This window comes from Dendrobates tinctorius, unplaced genomic scaffold (assembly GCF_039654945.1).
Source record: "Dendrobates tinctorius isolate UK_male_01 unplaced genomic scaffold, ASM3965494v1 ptg000039l, whole genome shotgun sequence".
In the NCBI taxonomy this organism is placed as follows: Eukaryota; Metazoa; Chordata; class Amphibia; order Anura; family Dendrobatidae; genus Dendrobates; species Dendrobates tinctorius.
The window spans coordinates 51,719,802-51,736,044 of NW_027361707.1; the positions used below are offsets into that span (position 1 = coordinate 51,719,802).

Here is a 16,243-nt window from a genome sequence, read left to right on the forward strand (position 1 = left end):
GAGGTCCCTTCCAACTCTACGATTCTATGATTCTATGAATGGGAAGCCCACGCATTTTTTAACAACGAATTAACCCCTTAAAATAAAAACTACAACTCCCAAATTTTGCACACAAACCCTCATCTAATTATTAGTCAGGGACATATAAAAAAAGCATAAAATGAAATGCTTTACTGAATGTAAACCATGTGTCATTTCATGTCGGGTTGGGGAAGGATTTCATAGAAGCCGGCAAGTTAATTAGCGGCTATTCTGCTATGAAGAACTCTGTGAAATACAAATATATATATATGTTTGTCACAATGACATGTATGTGTATATATATATATATATATATATATATATATATATGTATTCTATGTGTATATATCTATTCTTTCGTTTGTGTTATAAAACCTGTCATAGGGCTCCATTAGATGTCCATTTTGCAAGCCGGCGAGAAAATCTCGGCATACGGATGCCATACGGATTACATACGGATGCTGACATGCGCAAAATACGCGACTGCACCTTGCTTACGGATGACATACGGAGCACTGTTTAGGGGTCATTCATCCGTATTACGCCTGTAATCTACGGACCGTATTTTGCGTCGTTTAGTGTGACCCCGGCCTTAGTATAAAAGTCTGTATTCATTATATGTGACTCACCGTTCTCTTGAAATGATTCCTTGGGGACCTGTTGAAGTGCATTGTGCACGAAACGGCTGTCGTCCGTCTTTTTGCATTTCTCCCGTGCCATTGCCTGTGCTTTATTAACATGAAATAAAGTGAATCATTTCTTGAGAACGGTGAGTGCCATCCTGCTGTCTTTTTCTACTATGATAGTTCATGTTTTTTCTTCACATGGATAGAGCACCCGTTCAGCAAGGGTTACAGGTGTCACACTGATAGCGGTTATAAGTGGCTTTGCGGGTATTTCATTCTCAGGGACAGTGCCGGATGTTTCTTTTTTCTTTGACTATTCTATGTGACTGCAGAACACCAAACTATGAGCATGTGTGATGCGCACACTGTTATAATTCTCATGGAAGTGGGCGGTCAAGTGACCCCATGTATGCGATTTGCAAAGTTGCCAACAAATCTCATTCGCCTTCTCTCAATAAAAGCGAATTGGGAGAAGTCGGTATCGTATATATAGGGTCACGTGACCACAGAGAATAAGGGTGAGTTCATACAGTGCGGATTCACCTGCGGATTTTTCAGTGCGGATTTGCCGCAGCGGTTTTCCCCTGCGGATTGACACCTAGACAATGGAACAGGTGTCAAACCGCTGCGGAATCCGCAGAAAGAATTGACATACTGCGGATTTAAAACCGCAGCATGTGCACTGCGGTTTTGAAATACTTTGCATTGTACGAAAACGCCTGCGGAACTGCTGCGGATCCGCAGGGCCAAATCCGCAGCAGAATCCGCAACATGTGCACATAATAATGATAATCTTTATATAGCGCTAACATATTCCGCAGCGTTTTACAGTTTGCACACATTATCATCGCTGTCCCCAATGGGGCTCACAATCTCTATTTCCTATCAGTATGTCTTTGGAGTGTGGTAGGAAACCGGAGGAAACCCATGCAAACACGGGGAGAACATACAAACTCCTTGCAGACGTTGTCCTTGGTGGGATTCGAACCCAGGACTCCAGCGCTAACCACTGAGCCACCGTGCTGCCCGTAACCCTAAAGAGGAATCGCGTCAGCAGTCTACAGGCACAGAGAGGGTTAAGGTCACACGATCGGTTCCTCCACATTGATCACAGTGACATCACAATTAAGGCTATGTGCACACGGTGCGGATTCTGCTGTGGAATTTTCTGCGCATTTTTCTAAATCTGCAGGTAAAATGACCTGCGTTTTACCTGCAGATTTAGGGTGTGTGCACACGCTGCGGATCTGCAGCGGATTTGGCTGCTGCGGTGTACAGTACCATTATTCCCTATGGGAAATGGAAACCACAGTGCAGACACTGCGGAATTTTCCGCGCGGATTATCTGCGGTTTCTAAACTGCAGAAAGAATTGACAATGTCAATTCTTTCTGCGGATTTGGCAGTGGTTTCCTATCTCCTCCATTGTGGAGATGTGAAACCGCAGAATAATCCGCAGATTTTGCAATATCCGCGCGGATGAATCCGCAAACCAATCCGCAGCATGTGCACGTACCTTTAGCGTGTGTGCACACGCTGCGGAATGCTCTGCGGATTTGTTTGCGCGGATTTAGTAAAATCCGCATGTAAATCCGCAATATCTGCGGATTAGCCTGCGGTTTTGCCCTGCGGTTTATCATCTCTTCGATGAAGCAGATGGCAAACCGCAGCGGAATCCGCAGAAAGAATTGACATGTCAATTCTTTCTGCAGTTTTGAAACCGCAGCAAATCCGCATGGAAAATTCCGCACCATCTGCACTGCGGTTTCCATTTTCCATTCATTTTAATGGTACTGTACAACGCAGCTGATTCTGATGCGGTTCTGCAGGGCCAAATCCGCTGCGAATCCGCAGCAGAATCCGCAGCGTGTGCACACACCCTGAGTGCAGTTTTTGTGCGGATTTCCCCTGCAGTTTTCACCTGCAGATTTCTATAATGGAGCAGGTGGAAAACTGCAGAACTGCACAAAAGAAGTGACATGCTGCAGTTTTAAATCTGCACGGAAAAATCTGCAGCATTTGCACAGCGTTTTTTGGTTTACATAGCCTTAAATGGTACTGTACATCACTTGCAGTTCTGCAGGGCCAAATCTGCTGCAGAACTGCACCAGAATCTGCACCGTGGCATATACCTTAGAGACCGTGCGTCTTCAGAGCGGCATCGGGTTTTCTCAGATGTGGAGAGAAACTATGTCCGATAATTTTTTGTCTCAGACCCATAGACTTGAATTGCTGAGTTTGATCCAACACTCGGTCTCTGATTTTTTGTATTCGGTCGGGGTCACACTTGCGAGTGCAATGCGAGAAACTCGTGTGAGTCTCTCACCTCAATACCCGGCACTGCCGTCGGGACCGGAGTATGCGGCTGCATGTCTTCCTATGCAGCTGAACGCTCCGGTCCAAACCGCCGGCGGCAGTGCCGGGTATTGAGGTGAGATACTCACGCGAGTTTCTCGCTTTGCACTCGCAAGTGTGACCCCGGCCTTCCTCTGGATAAGTCAGTCCAAGTATAAATTCAGACATGCACAGACCCACAGAATATCATAGAGAGGAGGATATCACAGGTGCTGGCTATGAAAGCCACGGACAGCAAGAAAACCATGGACAGCAAGAAAACCATGGACAGCAAGAAAACCAGACGTGTGCACGAGCCCGGGGACGGCAACTTTGTCATTTTAGCTCGAACAATCCCTTTAATGTAGTTATTCACATAAAAAACACTTTATATTCTGTGATTTTTGAAGCATAGGAGCAACGTACACATCATAAGGAAAGCTTTCGTGTTAAGGCAAAAAAGGCCAAACACAAAAACTGATCTGTTACAGGAAAGCCCGAAGGAACGTTGTGATCTTTGCAGATATTTAACATTGCAACACAGATAAAGTGCAGTCAGGGGTGTAACTACAATAGGAGCAGGCGTTGTAATCACAGCGGGCCCTGGAGCCTAAGGGGCCCAAAAGTCTCTTTGACCTATATGAAAAGATCAATGCTATTAAAGACCTACAATAATTGTGGGCCCAAAAGATGGCTGCATGCCTCTGCTACATCACTGACCGGCAATACAGTACTGGGGGTCTATCTGCCCCGATGTGCCCCCATGTACACAGATTACAGTTCTGGAGGTCTGTCTGTCCGTGTGTGGCCCCATATACATAGATGACAGTTCTGGAGGTCTGTCTGTCCCTGTGTGGCCCCATATACATAGAATACAGTTCTGGGGGTCTGTCTGCCCCGATGTGCCCCCATGTACACAGATGACAGTTCTGGAGGTCTGTCTGTCCCTGTGTGGCCCCATATACATAGATGACAGTTCTGGAGGTCTGTCTGTCCCTGTGTGGCCCCCATATACACAGAATACAGTTCTGGGGGCTGTCTGCCTCAATGTGGCCCCCATATACATAGAATACAGTTCTGGAGGTCTGTCTGTCCCTGTATACACATACTACAGTACTGGGGGCTGTCTGCCCCAAAGTGGCCCCATATACACAGAATACAGTTCTGGGGGCTGTATGCCCCAATGTGGCCCCCATATACACAGAATACAGTTCTGGGGGCTGTCTGCCCCAACGTGGCCCCCATATACACAGAATACAGTTCTGGGGGTCTGTCTGCCCCTATATACACATACTACAGTACTGGGGGCTGTCTGCCCCAAAGTGGCCCCATATACACAGAATACAGTTCTGGGGGCTGTCTGCCCCAATGTGGCCCCCATATACACAGAATACAGTTCTGGGGGCTGTCTGCCCCAATGTGGCCCCCATATACACAGAATACAGTTCTGGGGGTCTGTCTGCCCCTATATACACATACTACAGTACTGGGGGCTGTCTGCCCCAATGTGGCCCCATACACACGAAATACAGCGGGAGGAGATATTTATATGACCTAGTGTCACAAATACATGGATCAGGTGCTACGTAGCCAATCAGGACGCCGCTTTCATTTCCAAAAAAACGAGCGAGAAATGAGAAGGGCACTCCGATTGGTTGCTAGGACAACAGACACAGTTCTTGTAGACGTCGGTGTACGGACAAGGAGGGCGCGCTGAACACCAAACATCAGCGTGCTATCATGGAATGTCAGCGCAGGAAAACGACCAATAAGGTTTGTTTAAAAAAGAAACTGAAAAGTACCATCCAATCAAAAACTGCGTTATATTCCAGGCGGTTTCCGGGTTCGAGACCACGTGGTGCTGGACCTTGCAGTAAGCGGCGGTCATGGTCAGGAGCGGCAGAGTGGTGCTGATATTCGGGGGGTTCGCTGCTGTGGTGGCGGCCGCGCTGTACCCCATATATTACCACCCGATGGCACACATAGACCAGTACAGTGAGTGGCCGCTCTGGGGGGGATGACGTGTGTATACAGAGGAGTGACGTATGTGCAGAGGAGTATACACGGGTGACGTGCGCGTGCAGAGGAGTGTACACGGGTGACGTAGACAGGGGTGACGTGTGTGCAGAGGAGTATACACAGGGGTGACGTGCAGAGGAGTATACACAGGGGTGACGTGTGTGTGTATACAGAGGAGTATACACGGGTGACGTGCGCGTGCAGAGGAGTGTACACGGGTGACGTAGACAGGGGTGACGTGCAGAGGAGTATACACAGGGGTGACGTGTGTGTGTATACAGAGGAGTATACACGGGTGACGTGCAGAGGAGTATACACAGGGGTGACGTGCAGAGGAGTATACACAGGGGTGACGTGTGTGTGTATACAGAGGAGTATACACGGGTGACGTGCAGAGGAGTATACAGGGGTGACGTGTGTGTGTATACAGAGGAGTATACACGGGTGACGTGCAGAGGAGTGACATGTATACAGATAGGGGTGACGCGCGCGCAGAGGAGTGTGCACTGGGGGTGACGCGCGCGCAGAGGAGTGTGCACTGGGGGTGACGCGCGCGCAGAGGAGCGTGCACTGGGGGTGACGCGCGCGCAGAGGAGCGTGCGAGGGGATGACGCGCGCGCAGAGGAGCGTGCGAGGGGGTGACGCGCGCGCAGAGGAGCGTGCGCGGGGGTGACGCGCGCGCAGAGGAGCGTGCGCGGGGGTGACGCGCGCGCAGAGGAGCGTGCGCGGGGGTGACGCGCGCGCAGAGGAGTGTGCGCGGGGGTGACGCGCGCGCAGAGGAGTGTGCGCGGGGGTGACGCGCGCGCAGAGGAGTGTGCGCGGGGGTGACGCGCGCGCAGAGGAGTGTGCGCGGGGGTGACGCGCGCGCAGAGGAGTGTGCGCAGAGGTAATGTGTGTGTGTGTGTGCGCGCGCGCGCGCACACACCGGGGTTGTATGCACAGGGGTGACGTATGTGTGAGTGCGCAGAGGAATATGCCCAGGGGTGACGTGTGTGTGAGCGCGCAGAGGAGTATGCCCAGGGGTGACGTGTGTGAGAGTGCACAGAGGAATATGCCCAGGGGTGACGTGTGTGTGAGCGCGCAGAGGAGTATGCCCAGCAGTGACGTGTGCGTGCAGAGGAGTATGCCCAGGGGTGACGTGTGTGAGAGTGCGCAGAGGAGTATGCCCAGGGGTGACGTGTGTGTGTGAGCGTGCAGAGGAGTATGCCCAGGGGTGACGTGTGTGTGTGCAGAGGAGTATGCACAGGGGTGACGTGCGCAGAGGAGTATGCACAGGGGTGACGTTCACATGCACGCAGGGGAGTATGCCCAGGGGTGACGTGTGTGAGAGTGTGCAGAGGAATATGCCTAGGGGTGACGTGTGTGTGCGAGCGTGCAGAGGAGTATGCCCAGGGGTGACGTGTGTGTGCAGAGGAGTATGCACAGGGGTGACGTGCGCAGAGGAGTATGCACAGGGGTGACGTTCACATGCACGCAGGGGAGTATGCACAGGGGTGACGTGCGCGCGCTCGCAGAGGTGTATGCACAGGGGTGACGTATGTGTGAGTGCACAGAGGAATATGCCCAGGGGTGACGTGTGTGTGCGAGCTCAGAGGAGTATGCCCAGGGGTGACGTGTGTGTGCGCGCAGAGGCGTATGCCCAGTTGTGACTTGTGTGTGAGCGCGCAGAGGAGTAAGCACAGGGGTGACATGTGTGCGTGCAGAGGAGTATGCCCAGGGGTGACGTGTGTGAGCGCGCAGAGGAGTATGCACAGGGGTGACTTGTGTGCGTGCAGAGGAGTATGCCCAGGGGTGACGTGTGTGTGCGTGCAGAGGAGTATGCCCAGGGGTGACGTGTGTGTGCGTGCAGAGGAGTATGCCCAGGGGTGACGTGTGTGTGCGTGCAGAGGAGTATGCCCAGGGGTGACGTGTGTGAGCGCGCAGAGGAGTATGCCCAGGGGTGACGTGTGTGTGTGTGCGCGCAGAGGAGTATGCCCAGGGGTGACGTGTGTGTGCGAGCGCGCAGAGGAGTATGCCCAGGGGTGACGTGTGTGTGCGTACAGAGGAGTATGTACAGGGGTGACGTGTGTGAGCGTGCAGAGGAGTATGCACAGGGGTGACGTGCGCGTGTGCGCAGAGGAGTATGCACAGGGGTGACGTGCGCGTGTGCGCAGAGGAGTATGCAGAGGGGTGACGTGCGCGCGTGCAGAGGAGTGTGCACAGGGGTGACGTGCGCGCGTGCAGAGGAGTGTGCACAGGGGTGACGTGCGCGCAGAGGAGTATGCACAGGGGTAATGTGTGCGCGCGCACAGAGGAGTATGCACAGGGGAGACGTGTGCGTGCAGAGGAGTATGCCCAGGGGTGACGTGTGTGAGAGTGCGCAGAGGAGTATGCCCAGGGATGACGTGTGTGTGCGAGCGCGCAGAGGAGTATGCCCAGGGGTGACGTGCGTGCAGAGGAGTATGTACAGGGGTGACGTGTGTGAGCGTGCAGAGAAGTAAGCACAGGGGTGACGTGTGCGTGCAGAGGAGTATACCCAGGGGTGACGTGTGTGAGCGCACAGAGGAGTATGCCCAGGGGTGACGTGTGTGAGCGAGCAGAGGAGTATGCCCAGGGGTGACGTGTGTGAGCGAGCAGAGGAGTATGCCCAGGGATGACGTGTGTGTGCGCGCAGAGGAGTATGCCCAGGGGTGACGTGCGGGCGCAGAGGGGTGGGGTGCGTGCAGCAGTGAATGGTAACATCCCAGTGATGTTTTTGCGGCATGCCTGCAGTGTGTGAGGTCCTGATGATTGTCACCCCAGTATATATGTCTTGTCTCCCCTCTTCCTTAACCCCTTAGTGACGGAGCCAAATTTTTGAAATCTGACCAGTGTCACTTTATGTGGTGATAACTCTTGAACGCTTCAACAAATCCCAGTGATTTTGAGACTGTTTTTTCGTGACACATTGTACTTTATGATAATGGTAAATTTAGGTCAATGTTTTGTTTTTATTTATAAAAAATATCAGAAATTTGAGAAAAATGTTACAAATTCGCAATTTTCAAACTTTGAATGATTATCCAGATAGTCATACCACAGAAAAACATTAATAAATAACATTTTCCACATGCCTGCTTTACATCAGCATCATCTGTAGTGTTTTTTTTTATTTTGTTAGCATTTTAGGAGGTTTAAAAATGGAGCAGTAATTTTTCATTTTATCAAGGAAATTTACAACATTTATTTTTTTAGTGACCTATCCAGGTTTGAAGTGCCTTTGGGGTCCTATAAATTGGAAAAAAACAAAAGTGACACCATTTAAAAAACAGCACCCCCTGACATATTGAAAACTGCAGTCAGGTAGTTTATTAACCCTTCAGGTGATTGTCAGGAATTAATGCAAAGCGGCATGACAGAAATGAAAATGGTTTTTTTTGCCACCTAAATGCCACTAACTTCTAACAAGTTACAAAAAACGAGCCGCCACACAGCATCATCAGCGAAAAAATAAAAAAGTTATAGCTCTCAGAATAAAGCGATGCAAAAATAAATATTTTTTTTTTTAAAATAGTTTTCATTGCATAAAACAGACAAAACATAAAAAAACGACCTAAATGAGGTATCGCTGTAACCGTACTGACCCGAAGAATAAAACCGCTTTATCAATTTTACCGCACGCGGAACGGTGTAAACGTACTCCCCCAAAAGAAATTCATGAAACGCTGGTTTTTGTTCATTCTGCGTCCCAAAAATTGGAATAAAAAGCGATCAAAAAATGTCACGTGCCCTAAAATGGTACCAATAAAAACATCAACTCGTCCCGCAAAAAATAAGACCTCACATGACTCGGTGGGTCAAAATACGGAAAAATTATAGCTCTCAATATGTGGTGATGCAAAAACTATTTTTACAATAAAAAGCGTCTTTTAGCGTGCGACAGCTGCCAAAAATAAAAACCGCCATAAATAGTAAATCAAACCCCCCGTTATCACCCCCTTAGTTAGGGAAAAATAATAAAATTAAAAAAATGTATTTATTTCCATTTTTCGGTTAGGGCTTGGGTTAGGGCTGAGATTAGGGTTAGGGGTGTGTTGGGGTTTGGGTTGGAGTTAGAATTTGGTGTTTCCACTGTTTGGGCACATCAGGGGCTCTCCAAATGCAACATTGCGTCTGATCTCAATTCCAGCCAATTCTGAGTTGAAAAAGTCATATGGTGCTCTCCTTCCCTTCCAAGCTCTGCCATGCGCCCAAACAGTGTTTTACCCCCACATGTAGGGTATAAGCCTACTCAGGACAAATTGCAAAACAATTTTTGGGGTCCAATTTCTCCTGTTACCCTTAGGAAAATAAAAAATTGGGGGCAAAAATATTTTTGTGGAAAAAAATGTTTTTTTATTTTCACGTCCGAGCGTTATAACTTCTGTGAAGCACTTGGGGGTTCAAAGTGCTCACCACACATCTAGATAAGTTCCGGGGTCTAGTGTCCAAAATGGGGTCACTTGTGGGGAGTTTCAATAGTTTAGGTACATCAGGGGCTCTCCAGACGCACATGACACCTGCAGACCATTCCATCAAAGTCTGCATTCCAAAATGGCACTGCTTCCCTTCCGAGCCCCGACGTGTGTCCATACAGTAGTTTTCTCCCACATATGGGGTGTCAGCGTACTCATGACAAATTGGACAACAACTTTTGCGGTCCAATTTCTCCTGTTACCTTTGGGTAAATGAAAAAATTGGGGACTAATTGATCATGTTTGTGAAAAAAAAAAAACGATTTTTTTATTTTCATGCCCGGGCATTATAAACCTCTGTGAAGCCCTTGGGGGTTCAAAGTGCTCACCTCACATCTAGATAAGTTCCTTAGGGGGTCTAGTTTTCAAAATGGGGTCATTTGTGGGGGGTTTCCACTGTTTAGGTACATCAGGGGTTTTCCAATCGCGACATGGTGTCCGATCTCAATTCCAGCCAAAAACGTCAAATGGCGCTGCTTCCCTTCCGAGCTCTGCCATGCGCCCAAATAGTGATTTACCCCCACATGTGGGGTATCAGCGTACTCGGGACAAATTGCACAATAACTTTTAGGGTGCTGTTACCCTTGGAAAAATAAGAATTGAGGGTGAAAAGATCATTTTTGTGGAAAAAATATGATTTTTTAATTGTACGGCTTTATGTTATAAACTTCTGTGAAGCCCTTGGGGGTTCAAAGTTCTCACCACACATCTAGATAAGTTCCTTAGGGGGTCTAGTTTACAAAATGGTGTCATTTGTGGGGGGTTTCCACTGTTTTGGTACATCAGGGGTTTTCCAATCGCGACATGATGTCCGATCTCAATTCCAGCCAAAAACGTCAAATGGCGCTGCTTCCCTTCCGAGCTCTGCCATGCGCCCAAATAGTGGTTTACCCCCACATGTGGGGTATCAGCATACTCAGGACAAATTGCACAATAACTTTTAGGGTCCTGTTATCCTTGGGAAAATAAAAATTGGGGTGAAAAGATCATTTTTGTGGAAAAAATATGATTTTTTAATTGTACCGCTGTACGTTATAAACTTCTGTAAAGCCCTTGTGGGTTCAAAGTTCTCACCACATATCTAGATAAGTTCCTTGGGGAGTCTAGTTTCCAAAATGGGGTCACTTGTAGGGGGTTTCCACTGTTTAGGTACATCAGGGACTCTCCAAACGTGACATGGCGTCCGATCTGAATTCCAGCCAATTTTGCATTGAAAAAGTCAAACGGCGCTCCTTCCATTCTGAGCTCTGCCATGCGCCGAAACAGTCGTTCCCCCCCACAAATCGGGTATCAGCGTACTCAGGACAAATTGCACAATAACTTTTGCAGTCCAATTTCTCCTGTTACCCTTGGTAAAATAAAAAAAATTGAACCTGAAGTATTTTTTTTGTGAAAAAAAGTTAGATGTTCATTTTTTTTTAAATATTCAAAAAAATTCCTGTGACGCACCTAAAGGGTTAATAAACTTCTTGAATGTGGTTTTGAGCACCTTAAGGGGTGCAGTTTTTAGAATGGTGTCACTTTTGGGTATTTTCTATCATATATACCCCTCAAAGTGGCTTCAAATATGATGTGGTCCTAAAAATAAAATGGTGTTGTAAAAATGAGAAATCGCTGGTCAACTTTTAACCCTTATAACTTCCTAACAAAAAAAAATTTTGGTTCCAAAATTGTGCTGATGTAAAGTAAACATGTGGGAAATGTTAGTTATCAAGTTTTTTGTGTGCCGTATCTCTGTGATTTAAGGGCATAAAAATTCAAAGTTGGAAAATTGCGAAATTTTCAAAATTTTTGCCAAATTTCCGTTTTTTTCACAAATAAACGCAAGTTATTTGAATGAAATTTTACCACTAACATGAAGTACAATATGTCACGAGAAAACAATGTCAGAATCACCGGGATCCATAGAAGCGTTCCAGAGTTATGACCTCATAAAGGTACAGTGGTCAGAATTGTAAAAATTGGCCCTGTCATTAACGTGCAAACCACCCTTGGGGGTGAAGGGGTTAAAGTGTCCAGTGGTGTCATTCTTACTTAATCATGACAGATTGATCTCCAGCCCTGTCCTCATCAACACCCACACCTGTGTTAATGGAGCAATCACTGAAATGATGTTAGCTGGTCCTTTTAAGGCAGGGCTGCAATGATGTTGAAATGTGTTTTGGGGGATAAAGTTCATTTTCTAGGCAAATATTGACTTTGCAAGTAATTGCTGTTAAGCTGATCACTCTTTATAACATTCTGGAGTATATGCAAATTGCCATTAGAAAAAAATGAAGCAGTAGACTTTGTAAAAATTAATATTTGTGTCATTCTCAAAACTTTTGGCCATGACTGTACAGCCGACAGCTGCTGGATTGTCACCTGTATGGGGAGGCTAGTCTCTTATCTCATGTCAGTTAAAAGACGTATTGGCGGTCATTAAGGGGTTATATTACCTTGGTACAAGTGTCCTGCGGTTTCCTCCCCCACCCTTGGTACAATTTTTAGGGTGGGGTCTGCCTTCCTCAGTACAAGTTTTGTGTGGTCTCCCCAAGCCCCTGTGGTACATATGTCATGTGGTTTCTCTCACCCCTTAGGCCGGTTTCACATTTGCGCTTTATAGCGCAGCGACGGCCGCCGCCTACTAGCGCACATGGACGCTTGCGATCTGCGCACCCTATCTTTAGCATAGGGTGCGCAAATCGTGCGCTGGCCGTGTGCTAGCAGGATTTTGCCGTGCGCTGCGCACTTTTGAAGGTGCGCCAAACGCAGCATGTTGCATTTCGGCGCGCACGGCGCACCTTCAAAAGTGTGCAGCGCACGGCAAAATCCTGCTAGCGCACGATCTGCACACCCTATGCTAAAGATAGGGTGCGCAGATCGCAAGCGTCCATGTGCGCTAGTAGGCGGTGATGACCGGAGGGGGCGGGGCTTAGCGGCGGCCGTGCGCAGGCCATCGCTGCGCTATAAAGCGCAAATGTGAAACCGGCCTTAGATATTCCCAGCACCCTTGTAAAAGTGATGTCCCATACCCCATCACCCTGGGTCGCAGGTCTTGTATTCTTAGCATAGCCTGTTGTGAACAGTTGTCTTGATGCCTGTGTCTGTTCCCCCGTAGCTATATTACAGGAGTTACTGCAGCACATGGAGCCTTTTTTGCTGTCTATATCCTACACTTAGGCTACTTTCACACAAATGCAATGCTTGGTAATGGAGTAGGGTGAGATCTGCAAGTAACACACTCAACGTCTGTCACTGACTTATGATCATGTCTGCAGTAGAAATTTTCAGCAATGTGTGAACATGGCCTTTCCTTAACAGCCATTGATCAGTGTACGGGCTTACGTCTGTGGATCTCCGTCTGATCTTGGACCGCAATGCGCGGACTGGTCAAGGGTCTTCTGACCAGAGCATGGCGGCTTCATGTAGTTCTGCGACTGTCATGCCCCATTCGGAACGCCGGCGACCGGTCCACGCATCGTGATGTGAGATCCATGAGCCCCAATATAGAGTGTATGTGTTAATCATACACACGAGTTGCATTGTGTCACACGACCACAGCATTACTTGTGGGCTGATATTCGTCTTCTGTTATTCTAGAGAAAGAACAGGCAGTGAACCGAGCCGGTGTGGACCAGGAATCTGTGCAGCCAGTAGGTACGTACATGTACACGGAGACTTTCCTGTTCGCTGCAGTGTTCATTAGGGCAAAAAATGAATGTATCTGTAAAATGTGTTTTTTTTGCAGCTTCTACCCATTTTTGTGATTATTATCAACTTATAGGTCACAGTAAATGCTCACTTTAGATTTATAGCGGTATTCCAGCCATATAGAATTTCTCTTCATGGTTAAGGCTGGTTTCACATTCGCGCTTTTTAAGCGCACGCACGGCCGGGGTAGCTCCGCCCCCGAGCCGGCTCTCTGCCCGGCGTACCCGCCCCTTCCTTGTAGCGCCGCCTCCTAGCGCACAGCGGCGCCTGCGATCGGCGCACCCTATCTTTAGCATAGGGTGCGCAGATCGTGCGCAGGCCGTGCGCTAGTTGCGCTTTGACCTGCGCTGCGCACTTTTGACGGTGCGCCGTGCGCGCCAAAATCAAATTTTTCGGATTTTGGCGCGCACGGCGCACCGTCAAAAGTGCGCAGCGCAGGTCAAAGCGCAACTAGCGCACGGCCTGCGCACGATCTGCGCACCCTATGCTAAAGATAGGGTGCGCCGATCGCAGGCGCCGCTGTGCGCTAGGAGGCGGCGCTACAAGGAAGGGGCTAGCACGCCGGGCAGAGAGCCGGCTCGGGGGCGGAGCTACCCCCGGCCGTGCGTGCGCTTAAAAAGCGCGAATGTGAAACCAGCCTTATTGTGTTTTTTTTTTTTATTTCTGTCAAAATTGTCTGGCCATGAGTTTTTGCACAGGTTGACAACTTTAAAGCTTAAAGGGAATCTGTCACCTATTTTTTTGTATATAAGCTGCAGCCACCGCCATCAGGGGCTTATCTACAGCCCCCGATGTAACCTGAAAGATAAGAAAAACGAGTTACATTATACTCACCCAGGGGTCCTGTCCGGTCCAATGGGTGTTGCGGTCTGGCACCTCCCATCTTCATGCGATGACGTCCTCTTCCTTGCTGCCTGCCGGCTCCTGCGCAAGCCTACTTTATCTGCCCTGTTGAGGGCAGAGCAGAGTACTGCAGTGCGCAGGCGGCGGGAAAGGTCAGAGAGACCTAGCACCTGCGCACTGCAGTACTTTATCAGAGACAATACGGGCTCTATCCGTTTCAGAAGTACTGCGACCCTCACCTTCCTGAGTGCCAAACATTAGGGCCTTGATGACTACCTCCTGAATCTGTACAATGTGCACGGCCATTTTTTTTGTACCATACATTAGCTTTTCTCATGGCATTGTATGGTTTGAGGACCTGATATAAGAGATGTACACCCCCCCTTGTACTTATTGTAATCCAAGATACAATCTGACTTTGAGACTTGTGTTGTGGTACTTCAGACAGTGACAAATGAGCTGTGGTCACGATGTGTGGTGGTCAAGATAAGGACATGCCTTTTGTCCTTATACTTGACCACTATCATGTTGTCGCTGCATTGGGCTATTCTGTCGCCCTTTTGTAGCATTTTTCCACCTGGTGCCGCATGCAACTGTACCTTTGACATGGAGGGTCTTCAAGAGCGGGATTATGGTGTAAAAGTTATCAATGTTAAGGTGATAACCCTTATCCATCAATGGGTGCAGCAATTCCCTCACAATTTTCCCATTCACCCCCAGGACAGGGGGATCAATCTGGGTGTCCTTCCCCTTGTAGACCCTAAATCTGTGGGTGTATGCTGAAGTGCATTCGCAGAACTTGTACAGTATATTCTGTACCTGGCCCTCTTACTGGGTAGCTACTGTCGGACTTTTCGCCTCCCCTTTGAAATGAACCAGAGATTCATCTATAGCAATGTCCCTTTGGGGGTAGTATGCCTCAGCAAATTTAGGATCATCTCGGGGAGGACACTGCGCATTATCACTATAATGCAAAATGTTTGGATCACTTCAAATCGTGTCCTTGTCATGGCCATACGGAATTCCAGTGTCGTACAGTATATCAGTACTCCAGTATTGCCGAAGCTCTGGTTTTCTGACTATACCCATATGCAGCACAATGCCCCAAAATGTCATCATCTCTGCTGCCTTTACAGGGGTCCATCTGGCGTATGATGACATGCGATTTTGGGTGAAAAATTGATAGGCATACAAGTTTGTTTGGGCCACCATAAGATTTATTATTTCCTTTCTGAAGAAGAATTTGAAGAAGTCATTTGTTGGTGAGGCCTGTAATAAACTGGATTCCTGAACTGCCAGTGAAATCCGGAATAACAGGCTGATTTTCGGGAGTGCAATCCTTATGGGATCGATTGCTGCAGGGGATGTCTGGGTCCTAGAGCACCTTGCTGTGGGTCCTTCCTCCCTAGATGTTGAGGAGGAGTAATAGAGGAATGTGGGATCTTCCTCACTGGCTGAATCCATGTTGCAGGCAAGAATTCTCTGGTGAATAGCGTCTTCTTGACGAATGTGCCATTTTGATTTTATCTTTCAAAACCCCGTGGATGTGTGTGTAGGTTGTGCTTTTGCGCATGTAATGTGTGGGGATTATGTATGGGATAATATTTATTATAAAAAGTAGGGAAAGAAAAAAGTAAAAATCACATGTAAAAAAAAAAATTCACTACGCTAATGCCCTCCCTATAAATTAACCCGGCTCTAACTACTGTATTTTATAACTATTTTATAACTACATTTCTTTTGAACTCTTGTGTAATTTCTAGTCTATTTAAAACTAATAGTTTTTTTTTCTTCCCTTGTTTTAGGCTTGAAGGTGTGGAGCGACCCTTTTTCAAGGAAATAACACAAAATTAATTTTAATTTATCAAAACTTGACCTAATTTTCCGCTACGTCAAAGCTGTTTTCATGCTAGACTTTGTACATATGTAACAATAAAGTAGAATTTTCAGATTTTGGTATAGAATCTAGTATCAATAAAATATACATTAAAAAAAACTACAGCAGAGCGGATTTTCATTTTGTAATTCTTCTTTTAATGCCGACATCACTTCTGGATCCGGGTAGCTGTGATGAGAAGAGGCAGCCAAGATCTGGAACGTGAAATCCTCTGTCTGGGCCAAGAGCAGAGATAACCAGCCACACACTGTAATCGCAGCAATTAGAGGAACTTCTGATCTCTGCCTTTCAACCCTCGATTGCAGCATTTGCAGCAAGAAAGCGATTTCAATTTGACTG

At 47.8% G+C, this 16,243-nt stretch overlaps 1 protein-coding gene across 2 annotated transcripts; it reads left to right on the forward strand.

Annotated features, from left to right (window-relative positions):
- The first annotated feature begins 4,652 nt into the window (after nucleotides 1-4,652).
- SMIM20 (small integral membrane protein 20) lies at nucleotides 4,653-16,006 on the forward strand. 2 transcript variants are annotated; one of them, XM_073574704.1, is made up of 3 exons: nucleotides 4,653-4,853; nucleotides 13,054-13,110; nucleotides 15,813-16,006. In XM_073574704.1, exons 1-3 carry the CDS (start codon nucleotides 4,721-4,723, stop codon nucleotides 15,848-15,850), a joined length of 228 nt encoding a protein of 75 aa, XP_073430805.1. In that variant the 5' UTR covers nucleotides 4,653-4,720; the 3' UTR covers nucleotides 15,851-16,006. The 2 variants fall into 2 exon arrangements, with proteins under 2 accessions (XP_073430805.1, XP_073430806.1); XM_073574705.1 differs by having other exon boundaries at nucleotides 4,813-4,975.
- The last annotated feature ends 237 nt before the right edge of the window (nucleotides 16,007-16,243 follow it).